At 43.6% G+C, this 15910-nt stretch overlaps 1 protein-coding gene across 1 annotated transcript; it reads left to right on the top strand.

The window, feature by feature from the left end:
- The first annotated feature begins 1800 nt into the window (after positions 1–1800).
- On the top strand, positions 1801–7242 carry LOC134290294 (uncharacterized). Its single transcript, XM_062857395.1, has one exon. It carries the CDS (start codon positions 1801–1803, stop codon positions 7240–7242), a length of 5442 nt encoding a protein of 1813 aa, XP_062713379.1.
- The last annotated feature ends 8668 nt before the right edge of the window (positions 7243–15910 follow it).

The raw sequence follows: 15910 nt of genomic DNA, 5'->3' as shown, positions 1-15910 counted from the left end.
CAAAATTTCGAAAAAAATGAACCATACAATTACGTTTTTTTTTCTTAATCTTATGTATTATTTTGGACCTAATATTGAAAGCTCCTGATTTCTGAACTTCTCCAAAACTCCGACGAATAGAAAATTATTCGAACATTTAATTTGATGTTTGATTCAAATGCTAGCGTAAATGACATCTCGTTCAGATAGTACATATATTTTAAACTTTCATCCAAATTGAAAACATTTATACAAGTCTAAGAATTTAGCGTTCAGTTAAAAATCTACTAAAACATGCAGCAACTTTATTTGAGATTGCACGGGATCGACGGGTATTTCAAAATTCAGATTATATAAAGGTTAGTCTCTTGGGAACAACTGTAGTAATAAATCTTAATATCTTCAGTAAAACCAAACATAACGATATGGAAAGTTACAGTTTCCAGGACACTCGGTTTTCAAAACTAGCCTCAACTCCCAAACATCTCCAGAATTCATCATCTTCCCGGGTAGAGGCGAATGGCAAACCAAAAACAAAATAATAACAAATTTTATTATCACAACTTATTTTGACATTCATGAGTTCTTCATGAAGGGCATAGAATAACATGTAAATAGCAAAATATGATATCATATCTGTTTAGACCCTTGAAGGTCGGTCCGTCTGGCAACGCAGACACATGTTCCACAAACGCAGATCAGTTCGTCCCATTTCTTCCCATTAGTAACTGCCCCATCTCTATCAGCAGATAGATGTAGATAGCACAGGTAGTCCGATCGATAGCTACTGATCGGTATCAATCGGTGTCATATTCACCACTGACCTCATCGTATCGCAGAGAATACGAGAGGCAGTTTAGTCTAATTCCAACCACTCGTAGAAGCGAAACGCGTCGCACTCGCTCTACATCAATAAAACGGTCGAGCAATAAATTCGTTGTTTCAGTAAAAGTGCTTTTAATATACAGTTGTTTTCGACCCAAGTTCTGCGTCGCGAGTTTGAGTGCCTATCCGAAGATCTTTCGCCAACGGTCCCGGTAAAGTGTATGAAACATTTTGGTCCTTCGAGCCGGATGACCGTTGGACGATTGATACTGGACATAGTGCACATAGTTGCATAGTGCTTTCCCGCGAACTGCGGACCCGCCGGTCAGTGAACCGGCTGTTGAACAATAGTGCCCCGGCGTTGATAGAAGATCCGCCATCGTGATGTGGCTCAACTGAGCGAAGAATAGTGGATGCTGCTACAACAACGGTTCCAGATTATCATTGGACGCGGCGCACGTGCAGTTAATTGGAGGCGGCGGTGTACGACGACGACGGACGTCCGCTCGACGGAAGCGTAGGAGCGAGCGGATAAACAACGAGTATTCGTCTAGGACCCTGGATCGGCAAGGGAAGTAAATTGCATGTTATTTGTGGTGGCGCCATGCATGTAGGGCGCACCGAAAGAAGTTGTGGGATTCTCAATAAAATGGTGGTTCAAATTTGATCTTTTATTTGCATGCGAATTTGTGTTCCCTGAGTTGCTATTGACGGTTGGTCTTCGGTTCTGCTGGCTATTTTTCGGCTCGTTGTTTCACCTGGTTGGTTCCCCTCGCTTGCAGTCAAATTTGGTCGTTCTGTCTCCAGTCAATTTGTGGGTCGTCGAGTAGAGTCGCGAAGCGCGGAGTGATTGAAAGTGCAAGTGCTAGTGCAATGAACTGAACAGTAGATCCCGGTGTGTGCACTGTGGTTCAAAAAGGTGATAGTTTGCGAACTTTTATGGACAATACAGTGTGATTAAGATACTATTTGAAGTGGTTCGAGAGTGCTTTAAAAATGTCGAGTGATCTGAAGGAGTTGAAGTCTCAGCAGCGCCAAGTTAGGAGTACGTTTGAAGGCATACGGCAGTTCATCGGTAAATTCAAGCGGGAGAAGCATGAAGTGCAAGTCGAGACAAGGCTGGAAATTTTGGAGGAAGCGATGCAAAAGTTGTACGTACTCCGGAGGAAGATTGAGGTGCTCACCGAGGAAGCTGATGAACGGGAGTTGATGGAGTCGAAAGCCGACCCGGCGGACTTGCATGATCAGTTAGAAGCACTCATCGAAAAGCGGCAGTTAGAACACAGTTCGATCATTCAGCAGGCTGAGGATACATACTGCGAGTTGAAGTCGTCCCTGCAACGTCTGCGAGCCAACCTAGTTTCCGGATCATCCTCTGGCCCATCCGTGGCGTCAATCCAAGGCCCAACAGCTCTATCCACGGTAAAATTGCCTGAGATTCGTCTACCTAGTTTTGGCGGTAAAATCCGAGATTGGGTGACGTTTCGGGACATGTTCAGGAGCCTAATCCACCGAAATCAGCAGCTCACTGACATCGATAAATTCACATATCTCAGGTCGTCGCTTGAAGGCGAAGCGCTTCGGGAGATAGGGATGATTGAGATTACCGCTGCAAACTACATCATCGCCTGGGAACAGCTGCAAAAGCGGTATGAGAATAAAAAACTCATCGTCAAAGCCCATATCGATGCCCTATTTGCAGTGGAACCATTAAAGCGAGAGAACTACGACTCCCTCTGCCATTTGATCAGCGAGTACGACCGCAATCTCCAGATGCTGGACAAAATTGGCGAGGACACGTCGAAGTGGAGCACGATTCTTGTCCACATGGTGTGTTCTAGACTGGACGCAGCCACTCTACGAAACTGGGAAACCCATCACGCCTCCACGCAGGTTCCAACGTACGATCAGCTGATGGAGTTTCTACGGAAACACTGTGCCATTCTCCAATCGATAGCCCCAGCGAAGTCAGCCCAAATGGAAGTGAGGAAGCCCAAGTTCACCGTAAGCCATGCTCAAACATCTGCGCCAGCGTCTAGCCGGTGCCCATTTTGCTCCGAAGAAATGCATTCAGCGTTCAAATGCCAAAGGTTCATCAAAATGAAGATTCCCGAGCGTTATGACAAAGTGAAACGGTGTGGTTTGTGTCTGAATTGCCTGTCTCCATCGCACCTGGTTCGAGCGTGTACCGCTGGCGTGTGTCGACATTGCCAGAAGAAGCATCATTCGCTCCTCCATTCCGGAGGCTTCAACGGTGGAAGGTCTGCTGCATCAACGCCGCAGAATGACTCCTCCGGCCCACAAGTTCAGAATCGATCACAGGTGACAAACACACAGCAAACACAGCCACAAGCCCAGAACCAACCAACTCACACTCAGGCAGCTGGTCCTAGTACTAGCTCGTTCCCCATTGCAAACACAAGTTCGCTTACGCAAACACCACCACCACCAACCACCACAGATCCCACACTTCCAAGCAATTCCCTACCCGCCACTATACACACCTCTACACGTCAAGTCTTGCTGTCGACAGCGCTCGTTCGTGTGTCGGACAGATATGGAAATACCCAGTTAGCCAGAGTTCTTCTGGATTCTTGCTCGGAGTACTGCTTCGTTACCACGAAGCTCTCTCAAAAGCTGAGACTAGCTGAAACGTCCAGCTATCTATCAGTAGCTGGGATTGGAGGTTCAGTAGTGCAATCTACGAAGAAGGTCGAGGCTACGATATCTCCACGATCCTCCAGCATCTCCTCGTATTCCGAAACGATCCAGCTTCACGTGCTTCCAAAACTCACTTCGGAATTGCCGATCAATCCAGTAAATGTCCACGAATTGGCCATTCCGAGTGGAATGATTTTGGCGGATCCGAACTTCCACAAGCCCGGTCCGATCGACATCATATTGGGCGCGGAGTACTATTACGATTTGCTCCTCGAGGACAAGCTGAAACTATCCGACGATGGACCGACGCTGCAAGGTACCGTGTTCGGATGGGTTGTCTCAGGACGAGTTCCTGGGAATGTCGTCGAAGTTCCTACAACAGTCACTCATTCCTGTTCCACACTCGAGCTGCGAGAACTCATGGCCAAGTTTTGGGAACTGGAGTCCTGCAATAGTTCGAGTACGTTGTCGGTTGAAGAAGCTGTATGTGAAGACATATTTGAGAAGACGACTGTTCGAGACAGTGAAGGAAGTTTTGTCGTCACTCTTCCCAAGAAGGAGCACGTGATCAACCAGTTGAGAGACTCTAGGACCACCGCACTAAAAAGACTTCACGGAATGGAGCGACGATTTGCAACGAACGACCAGTTGAAGGCACTCTACGTCGACTTCGTCCAGGAATACCTGTCCATGAATCACATGCGTGAGGTCGATGGTGGAGAAGACAAGTTGGCATATTATCTTCCGCATCACGCCGTACTCAAACCTGAAAGCACGACCACCAAATTGAGAGTTGTGTTCGACGGTTCTTGTCGTTCCTCGTCCGGCATATCGTTGAACGATGGACTAATGGTAGGACCAGTCGTTCAGGATGACTTATTCTCCATCATTTTGCGCTTTCGATCGTGGGAATTCGTACTGGTAGCGGACATTGCCAAGATGTACCGCATGGTCAAGGTTGCGGAAGACGATCAGCCACTTCAACGGATTTTGTGGAGGGATTCGCCTGATCAGCCTGTCAGGACCTACGAATTGACCACAGTCACCTACGGAACCGCATCAGCGCCCTATCTGGCAACCAAATGTCTCCAACGACTAGGCACAGAAGGAGAAGCTTTACACCCGGTAGCTGCAAAGGTTGTCCGTAAAGATTTCTATGTGGACGACTTGCTAACCGGTACGGACAGTATAGAAGAGGGAAAAACACTTGCATCGGAGCTGATTTCCCTGACGAATTCAGCAGGCTTCAACTTGCGCAAGTGGAGCTCGAACAATCCCGAACTACTGTCGACGATTCCATCAGAGCTTCGAGACGATCGAACAACCCTAGAACTCGATTCGTCTACATCCGTTGTCAAAACCCTTGGACTCATCTGGGAACCTTCAAGGGACAGCTTCAAGTTTGCCGTTCCACGCTGGAGCGCAGAACCAGTAATCACCAAGCGTGTCATTCTCTCCGATACCGCTCGTATCTTCGACCCCCTCGGACTCATCGGTCCGGTCACAGTTCAAGCTAAGATTTTCCTTCAGCAACTCTGGAAGGAGAAGTCGGATTGGGACGAGCCGTTGCCAGATTCCTGCCAAGCCTTTTGGAACGAGTTTCGTTGGAACGCCAGCGCGATGGAGTCTCTTGCTGTACCGAGGTGGATAGGCTTCAATAGCAAGTTAGCATCCGTAGAACTACACGGCTTCTGCGACGCATCAGTAGCAGCATATGGTGCTTGTTTGTATTTGCGGTGTGAAACCACCGACGGATCGGTCACCGTTCGACTGATAACTTCGAAGTCTCGTGTGGCACCATTGGAAGACCTCTCTCGCAAGAAGAAAAAGCAGTCGATTCCGCGGCTGGAACTATCATCAGCGTTACTTCTTAGCCACCTCTACGAAAAGTTCTGCACGAGTGTCCAGATTCCCGCCAAGGCTTACTTCTGGACAGATTCCATGATAGTCAAGTGCTGGTTATCCTCGCTGCCGTCGCGTTGGCAAATCTTTGTTGCCAACCGGGTTTCAGAAATCCAGCATATCACCAAGTCTGGAATATGGAACCATGTCGCCGGCGCTGAAAACCCGGCAGATATAGTTTCCCGAGGAATGACACCAGCCCAGCTAGCGTATCAGACTCTATGGTTTGAAGGTCCTTTATGGTTGCGCCAAGATCAGTCTACTTGGCCAAAGTCAGCTACTGTTCAATCGGAGTTGGACAGTGCGCTCTTGGAGGAAAGACCTTCAACATCAGTTCCCGTTCAAATTAAACCACCCAATCCCATTTTTTCGCTACGATCGTCATTTTCGGCGCTCGTTCGCATCGTTGCCTGGATCCGTCGATTCCGGCACAACGCAGTTTCAAGAAATCGATCCTGCAAACGAAGCGGAAATCTATCTACGAAAGAGCTTAACGAATCGGAATTGCAGTTGGTGCAGTTGGCACAGTCGGAAACCTTCCCGGCAGAAATAGCGGCATTATCCAAGAACCAACAAATCAGTCCATCATCGAAACTTATCGCAGCAAATCCCAGTCTGATGGAGGGCGTACTTCGTGTCGGCGGCCGGTTGCAGAATGCTCCCATACCGGAAGGCCGAAAGCATCCGTTGATTCTCCATCACCAACATCCACTGACGAAATTGATAATGGAGCATTACCACCGTAAGCTTTTTCACGCCGGACAGCAACTTTTGATTAGCTCCGCCAGGGAGAAGTTCTGGCCACTACGAGCCCGCGATGTCGCACGTTGGACTGTCCACCGATGCGTGTCGTGCTTCCGGAACAAGCCCAAGGTCCATGAACAGCTGATGGCCGATTTACCCTCCGTCCGGGTCACACCTGGATCAGTTTTTCTGAGAGTCGGAATCGATCTCTGCGGACCGTTCTACATCCGATACCCCGGCCGGAAAAGTGCACCGATAAAATCCTTTGTATGCATTTTCGTTTGTCTGGCCACCAAGGCCGTACACTTGGAGATTGTAGCAGACCTGTCAACCCAAGCTTTCCTGGCGTCGTTTAAACGGTTTGTTGCCATTCGCGGCAAGCCACGATTGGTCATGTGTGACAACGCAACCAATTTCGTTGGAGCAAACAAGGAGCTCGAAGCACTCCGTCAGCTGCTGAACGACCAACAAGTCCAACATGCGATGGTGAATGCGGCACTAGAAGATGGAATTGAGTTCAAGTTCATTCCGCCGCGCACCCCCAATTTCGGCGGACTTTGGGAGGCGGCCGTAAAATCCTTTAAAGGGCACTTTCGGAAGACTATCGGAGACCGAGTGTTGACCTACGACGAGTTCCACACCGTGGTTCACCAGGTTGCAGCAATCCTTAACTCTAGGCCATTGACTCCACTGAGCAATGATCCGAACGATTTCTCTGCGCTCACTCCAGGTCATTTCCTGGTAGGTCGACCGCTCACGGCGGTTCCAGAGCCGGACCTGCAAGAGGTTCCTGAAAACCGGCTCTCCCATTGGCAGCGTACCCAAGACTTCGTTCAGCAACTGTGGAGAAAATGGAAGACGCAGTATCTCTCCGATCTGCACAATAGAACGAGATGGTCTCGAAAGCGGGACAACATTCATGTCGGAACCATGGTTTTCATCAAAGAGGACAACCTGCCACCCCAGAAGTGGCGGCTAGGGAGAGTCACCGAGATTTTCCCGAGTCAGGACGGAAACGTCCGCGTGGTGAGCGTCCGTACCCAGGACGGTGTCTTCAAAAGGGGAATTTCAAAGATTTGCATCCTGCCTATCCGGGACAACGACCAGGAGTCCCCATCAGAAGAGCAATAGTTTTTCCAACGAGGTGCTTCGGCACCGCGGAGGGCCCCAAATGGCGGTCCTCCGCAGTCCAGTTAAGTAATTGTTTTATAATTCAATTCAAAAAGCTCAAGGAATGTTTATCCCCCATAGCTACACCCGCGTCCCGGCCAACGGGACGGGCCGGTCATCACCTAGAAGTCGTCAGAAGTTCATCCGTTTTCCAAACCGTCATTCGTCCGTTCCGCATGAAGCTTGTCCTGTGTAGAGTGTCCTTCCCGGGACATCCCGGGACAAGAATTCCCGGGATTTGAGTGATTTCGGGATTTCCCGAATCCCGGGATATCATTTCAGAAATCCCGACAATCCCGGGAATCCCGGGATGAAGACAATATGTAGATAAAGCTGAAAAATATCAAGGCAAAAACTTTATCTGGCCATACTTGAAAAAAAAAATCAATCATTCATGATAAACTTGGTATCATGTTATGCTTTTCATTCATCTTTTTCTATTTATTGGTTTATTCAGTAGCAGCAAGAACAAACTGGACATAGCCCACATACCATATTACATTGTAATTTTGGAAATCTGAGACCAAACTTTTACTGTATTATGTAAATAATTTGAATTTTTCAGAAGTGAATTAATGAATCTCAATAACAAGTACAAAAGTTTTAAAATTATGGAAAACCGCAATTGCAAAAAGAGTCCAACCTTTTGTATTGAAATATTCGGAAACTAAGAGTTCACTAGGTACTCTAAAGTTATATTGAAGTGCGATTTCTCTTAAACTATTTGATATCGGTAGAAAATTACTTGCAATAAATTGACTACTAAATAGTTGAAATCAGACTGTTCTTGGCGAACATAACGTTGATACTTTTATATATATTTCGTTATTGATAAATATTTGTACATCAAGTAGTAGTGCAGTACATTGTATAGACATTTTATAATACTTCTTGTGATGGATACAGAAATAACCATAACTTAAAAAATGAATATTTCAACTGCACAAAAGCTAAACAAATCAATTTTCTGGGTTTCATTGAAATTTAAAAAAAATCCCGGGATCCCGGGATTTCCCGGGATTAGCTAAGTATTTTGTCCCGAATCCCGGGACACGAAAATTGGCCGGGAAATGGACACTCTAGTCCTGTGTCGTCACACATGTTCTGTCCAAGGTTTTGGTGCACGGTCTGCTTTCCCAATTCACAAGGTCTTCCTCATCACCTCATCAAGGTCGTCATCGAATGTCATCCCGAGAGCGAAGGGCCCTTCGCTCGTTCCGTTGGTCCTACCCGACCGGTCATCAAGCGAATTGATCACTCGCACTGAAGGCCAACGTCAATCCAGGATCAGCACTATAGACGTCCATAGCATGCGACCACCAAACCAATCGCTACTACTCCGTAGCATCACCGCGGTGCCAGGGGCACCCGCGGAGGCCCGGACGCAAGGGCCTCCGCTCCAGGCAAGTTGTTTCGAAATTGTTCATTTCCTCGTAAAAAGCTCCCCATGTTTTGTAGAATCGTGCACCAGTTCAGGCCAGGAGGCCTGCACCCATCGGCGGCAGAGGCCCGTCGAGAGATACCAGGACACCGCCCCCAACGTTGAACCCACCCAGCTCCATCTGGCGAATCGAAGATGACCAAGGCCAGCAGGAATCCATATCCCAGTTTTCGTCCGTATCCGATTGGAATTTTTTCACCATTTCCGGACGGCAAGCCCACCGTCACCGAAGCAGAAGATGCAGTTCGTCTCCAGTACAGCTGTACCTAAATCGGTCAAGGTCACCAGTCACCACAGCAGCAGCAGCAGCAACGGACCAGCAGTTTCCCGAAGTTTTGTTTACACCGAACCAGTGATAGTATAGCAATGAAATCTTGAAATGAGTGTGACAGAAACCGTAGTATGTAGGCAGAAATAGCTAGAATTCTAAATTACAGTAGCAACCAAAATTTGAATTAGTTAGATAGGTTGAAATCCTAGTGATTTCAAGGCGGCCGGCATGTTTAGACCCTTGAAGGTCGGTCCGTCTGGCAACGCAGACACATGTTCCACAAACGCAGATCAGTTCGTCCCATTTCTTCCCATTAGTAACTGCCCCATCTCTATCAGCAGATAGATGTAGATAGCACAGGTAGTCCGATCGATAGCTACTGATCGGTATCAATCGGTGTCATATTCACCACTGACCTCATCGTATCGCAGAGAATACGAGAGGCAGTTTAGTCTAATTCCAACCACTCGTAGAAGCGAAACGCGTCGCACTCGCTCTACATCAATAAAACGGTCGAGCAATAAATTCGTTGTTTCAGTAAAAGTGCTTTTAATATACAGTTGTTTTCGACCCAAGTTCTGCGTCGCGAGTTTGAGTGCCTATCCGAAGATCTTTCGCCAACGGTCCCGGTAAAGTGTATGAAACAATATCAAAATATGCCATTTGCTTGCCATTTATTAAATGATTTAAAATTTAGTAGAATAACTAGTGAATGTCTGATCTTGCTATCATAACTAATTTTGCAATTGCTGAATGTCTTTTACGACTTAAATGAAACATCGCCGTTTTGGCACTTATTATTAAAATAATGACAAAACTTGAAATTTGATTATTTTAATGAAAATATTTGCCATTTGTTTGCAATTACTTCCCATCCGAAAACTTGCAATAAATAACAACATTTACACTTGTTTTGTTTGCAAAGAGAATAACTTATTGTGTTATTGTTCTGTTCTCAATAACTTAAGAATGGTTTATTTTGCAATTCCCAGTCTTAATTTTTTTTTGTTCTTTGTTTGTCATTGTAATGTCAAAATTTGACATTCACTATATATTTCATCGAACAATGTCAGTTATTATTTTTGCCCTTTTGTCACTTATTTCAAACAAACCAAAAGTTAATTTTGTAATTCAGTAATTCTGTTTTAATGACAAAACTTGCCATTATTTTGCAATTCTCTTCTACCCGGGTTCTCTTTTTCATGATAGCAGCGAACTGATGCAAATAAGTATAAGACATTTGTTTCCAAAATATAATCATAATCAACAAACGTATGTATAATTGTATAATCATTGTGAAATAATAGATAAATTTGTGAAACTATTGAAATTTATATTTATGTACAATTACTCAAAAGCTTAATCTTTCTTGCACTCTGCTTAGAGACACTTTTTGTAGTAACTTGAAGTCACGGAAAAGTGTTTCCACTCGATAAGAACTTTCAAGGGTTTTTAGAGAAAATCGCATATTTTCAAATACTGCACCAAAAATTATGAAACTTTTGATTTCGAATTATTCCTAAGAGAAAATCCAGATAAATGGCCAAACATAGTTTAGATACCTTTATGAACCCTATTATAAGTTCTTTTTTTAGTGTGACGTCCTCACTGGGACACTTCTTCTTACCTTAGTGTTTTATGAGGAGTTCCACAGCAACTGTGGAACTGTTATTAACAAAGAGTTTCCTTTGTCAATGACCATTTCGTATGTCCATACCGTGTGGCAGACACGAAGACACTCTTTTCCTAAGGAAGTCAAGGAATTTCCTTTACGAAAAGTTCTTGGAACGATCGGGAATTGAACGCGTCACCCTTAGTATGGTCATGCTGAATATTCACGTGAATTTCATATGATTTCGTTGAAAAATATAAATAGTATTTCGGATTCTTGGGGGGCCCCCTTCATCGGGGGGCCCGGGGCACTTGCCCCCTTTGCCCCCCCCTTAAATCCGGGCCTGGCCCCGAGGGGTTAATTACACCCTTGACAAACATAGTTGTTTTATTTTCCTAACTGTCAGTTCTTTACAAGACTCCGACCAATGTGGTCGTAATAAAGTTGCTCCCGAAACTTATCCGTGTCGCATTCATTCCGAAGCTTCCACTTCAACAGAGTGAAATTAATTTCCTTAGCAACGTCACTCCCAACGTTTTTGCTTTACTTTTATATCACATACTATACGGAGCAATTGATACGAGATGTCCTCGTTCTATGACTTTTACTTAATGTTCAATAATGCTGCACAGTAAGTCTAGCCGGTTCAATACTTGTAATGCATCACTGATTCACTGCAAGCATTGATAGAAAAATGATGACAAGAAAAATGATAGAAGTAGTCAATTCTATTATTTTCCAGGATTCTTTCAAGTGATGAGTGTGTATGTGTAGAATAGACTAGACTAGACTAGACTAAACTAAATCGGTCAAAAATTGTCGAGATAGAAGGAACAAAACATAAACACTTTTGGTAAAAGTACTGTATCTTGACGAACATAATGGCACATGGGTACTAGTAATAGGATGCATTATTGATGATCTCATACGGTCAAAAGGGCGACGATGAATTGCCGAATTGGCCGTCACGGTGTGTCAACCCGTCTCGAGGGCAGCCTTTGTCGGTTTTATCGATGAACATAATAAAGGATCGACGACAGCCAGCCACACAATTTGTCCTCACTAGATTATCTCCCAAATTGGTGGTTATTGATTTATAGGGCTGATGGGACTACAATTCAATGGCACTGACACAATTGCCGGGTTTCTTTCCTGACCGACATCAATTTGCGTTTAATGCGGCGATGGAGACTCGTTATACTTTTCCGAAGGATACTTTTTCCAATTTAGGAATGTTTTGCCGTAACTTATATTTTCATAAGCATATTCAGTAGACCAGGGTGTAGAAGTAGGTATCATACAAACAATGTACAAACGTCTCATATGTAGGTTGTGGGACTGTTAGCCGTTAAGGCAGTAATTAATGGCTTGCGGCATTATCCGGGAAGGCTGCTAGCGTTTGCAGCGTTAAGATATTGCAGTGTGGAACAATCTGGTGCAAATGATAGGTACATTTGTGGACCAACAGTCGAGAAGGGCGGGTCAGCTTGTCCTGTAAACCCTCTAGTCGTACACACTTAAATTTAGAAATCGATTTTTACTGAAATTCAGTATTGACCATTACCAACATTTTGATTGTTGGATTCTCGGCAATTACTGAGGCCAGTAATATATTTTAAGTGAGTTGTTCCATCTAATCGTAAGAATGAGAGAAGCAAAAGATTCAAATGATTGTTCAGTCCTTTTTACATGTTGATCTTAATTTCACCAGTCATCGCTTCACTTGTGGTTGCGTGGTGATGTTTAACATTGCATTGCATGAGAATCCGTTCAGTAGGGTAAAATTATACCCGTAAGCGTGATAGTAGAGTGATGATAGTCTTGTGGAATAGTGGAAGACATCACTTTTTATGCTGAGGTATCCAAGCGTTGGTGCAGCTCAAATTTCATTCTTTGGAGTGTTTAGAATTAACAAAAAATGTATTTATTAAAACAAGAGTTCAAAAGGTGAAAACATACAGGGGATAGACAAAATGATCGGGACAAGCAAAATTTTCCCTTCTCAAAAAATATTCAAACAGCTGTAACTTTTCGAGAAGTGCATCAAATATTCTCAAATTTTTCTGTAAGTGGATCAACTAGCTATATATCAGTGGACAAAATTTGAAAAAGATCAGGCTATTCTGCACGATGTTATAAAGATTCTAGAAAAAGATATATTTATCCGATAGCCAACTTTGAGCTGTTATATCTCCGGATTCAATGAACCGAATGCAATGGAATTTTTACCATTTACGACTTATATAATGAGCTCTGAAAAACGTTTGACTTAACTTGAATTTATTAACAAGAGAAAAAGTTATAGCGATTTCATTTATTTTATGATGTTTTAGTAAATTGGTCTATTTTTAATATGCATCCCATTTCTTTTTCAATTTATTTTCGGCTTTGTTGTTACTTTCCTTCAAAACATATTTATATTCAAGACAATTGGAGAGAATATAAATGAACTATAATTAGCATCTTGAATTTTGAAACGATGTTGAAATTAAGGAAAATTTGATATTTTATTAGAAAAATAATCTAATCGTTAAAATTTTCTTCCGTGTTAAGAATTTTAATTTTAGTCAAAAGCTTTTCAAAGCTCATTATATAAGTCATAAATGGTCAAAATTTCATTGCATTCGGTTCATAGAATCCGGAGATGTAACAGCTCAAAGTTGGCTATCGGATAACTATATCTTTTTCCAGAATCTTCATAACTTCGTGCAGAATAGCTCGATCTTTTCCAAATGTTGCCCACTGATACGAAACTAGTTGATCCACTTACTGTAAAAATTTGAGAATATTTGATGCACTTTTCGAAAAGTTACAACTATTTCAATATTTGTTGAGAAGGGAAAATTTTGCCTGTCCCGATCATTTTGTTTATCCCCTGTATGTTCCTCTGTGCTTGATTTGATTGATTGATTTGTCTTTATTATAGAGACTTTCAGCCCTTGGTCCTCTGTGCTTCAAAACCTTAACCATCCTAATGAATTACTGGATTAGTGGATAACTGACACTGAGGAGAATTAACAAGTGATAGTCGAAATACGCGCATTTGTCAAAGGATAAGCAAAATTGGGCGGAATTAAAAGGTACAAAACTGATACACTCATTCGAAGAGGGTATTCTGCTTAGAGGGTTTGAAAAGTCGGTACAAGATAAACTTTGATGATTGTTGAAACAATCTACAAACTTATAATAAAATTGGTAGTCTTATGATTTCCTATGGATCTCGATAACTTTAGATAGAAAGCTTTGAGATGTTGATTACAGGCTTTAATGTTATGAACCACATTAGCTGATTATAATACCACCATTGCTCTACCCATGACGACTATACTATGGAAATCGCAAATATAGACCATCACCAACGAATCTTATCTCAGCGTCCAAAAACTATTATTCGTTGCATCGCACGAAACGCTACATCACTATAGGCACGTAACCGACACCATTCCGACCATTTTAATGGCTGAAAGCAAAAAACAACGACAAACGAAAAAAAAAGATCTGAAATAAAAACTGTCAAGAATGGATACCCGTCATACTTTTTCCCAGGCGTTGTTGTATTGCCGCCACCATACACCATACATTTCATACCGGAAGAAAGTCAGACATGTTGGGCACGAAGAGGACAGCCTGACAGATGCAATTCTACGGAACATGTAACGGAGCGCGCCTCATGCTATCCATCCGTTCTGTGGTCATAAATAATTTGCAATATCATTCACAACATTTTTTTTGTTCTCTGCTTTACTAGCGAAGCGTGATGATGGGAACAAATATTTTACTCATTGTTTGGATATTCGTTGTTCAAGAAATTTAATTTTGTTCAGATATTCCAACCGTTCGTGGGTGGGTGGTCTGAATTTTAGTACAATCCATCGGCCAATTACGAACCATTTTGTACATACCATTCCACCACAGCTCATAAGAATGGGTCCCTTCAGAGTATTTCGTCTCAATGTTTACGGTTGGTCGAAATTGCTGTCCCAAATATTCATATCAATAGCTTTTCACTCTCCCTCCTGATACGACACGGAATGGAAAGTACGAAACCTTTTTTCCTCCCGAAAAGCTTATCCCTACTGACTGTTAGCACCGTTCATGAACTTGAAGAAATAATTTTGCCCGAAGTTAGCCACTTGAGGTGGATTTGTAGTCGATGCTCATATCCCGTTCGTCACTCTGCCACAATGGTCTAGAAATCAGTTTTAAGAGTATAGATTAGCCTGCCACGTCAGGTTACAGATCAATGTGATGATTGCAATCGTTTGTATCCACATCAGACCGAATATACCTCTGTGTCTGCACAAACTCATGCGGATGTCGGAATGTTGGTGGGGTATGGTTGGCAAAGGGCTCACGCATTGGTGCGTGGATGCCAGGCGTAAAGTGATAGATTAGTGCAATTATTACTATGAAGTTAAAGCGACACAGTGCGCTTGATTGCATAACCTGTAGGCGTTATCTGATAGATTGGCACTGTGCTGTGAATGTTGGAAGGAAGGGAAACGGCTTTTTCAACCGTTTCTGGTTCTAGCGATGGCTATGAACATATGAATATACATGAGTTGTTTATATAGAGAGGAGAGTATAGAAAAAGTGGATAGAAAGATACAAAGTAGAAGGAAATGGACGGACCAGGGATTGAACCCAGGACCTTTTGCATATGAATCAGAAGCGGTAGCCATTAGACCACCAAGCCCGTCTTTTCCTTGGCCCATTCTGGGATTCGAAAATTTTCCAACGCAAATTCCCTCGCAAATTTGCTTCTTGGACCATTGCGCACAGATCAACCCACTACCTCCTTTCTGTGGCACACCGACTGTATCAGCCAAGCCGATGAGAACACAAATTTATCGAGGATTTATTTTGTCAAATCCCAATGGATAATATTATATCACACGACACGAAGGCCCGGGCGGTTGTGTGACCGGACGACCGACCGGATAACCGCTGTGCAATCCTGACATGTAACTTTCGTCACATTCATTGTAGGGGTATGTACGTGGGAGGGATCGGGGGGATTTAGTGGACGGATGGAGGGTCAACTTTCCGTTCCCTTCCCAGTCAACTTCGACTCGTAGCTCCTCTGCTCTGTGTGTGTACATTATTTGACTTTTCCCAGCTTCGGTGTTTCATTGAGTGGAAAAACATTTTCCGGATTCATATCGGTCCCAATTGAGTGGGAACGATTGGGTTTTTGGGGGTGAACATGAAATTGGTACCATCGTGTTCTATGAGCACTATTACAGATATTAACTAAGAACTTTCTTTGACAATGACCCTTTTCTGTATTCGCTTTCATTTTCTA

Source organism: Aedes albopictus, chromosome 3 (genome assembly GCF_035046485.1).
Source record: "Aedes albopictus strain Foshan chromosome 3, AalbF5, whole genome shotgun sequence".
In the NCBI taxonomy this organism is placed as follows: domain Eukaryota; kingdom Metazoa; phylum Arthropoda; class Insecta; order Diptera; family Culicidae; genus Aedes; species Aedes albopictus.
The sequence above is the reverse complement of the archived record's forward strand: the minus strand, read 5'-3'. Positions and strand labels throughout refer to the sequence as shown.

Excerpts from the sequence above, each read along its gene's own strand:
- LOC134290294 (XM_062857395.1), top strand. The coding sequence starts at position 1,801 with ATGTCGAGTGATCTGAAGGAGTTGAAGTCTCAGCAGCGCCAAGTTAGG.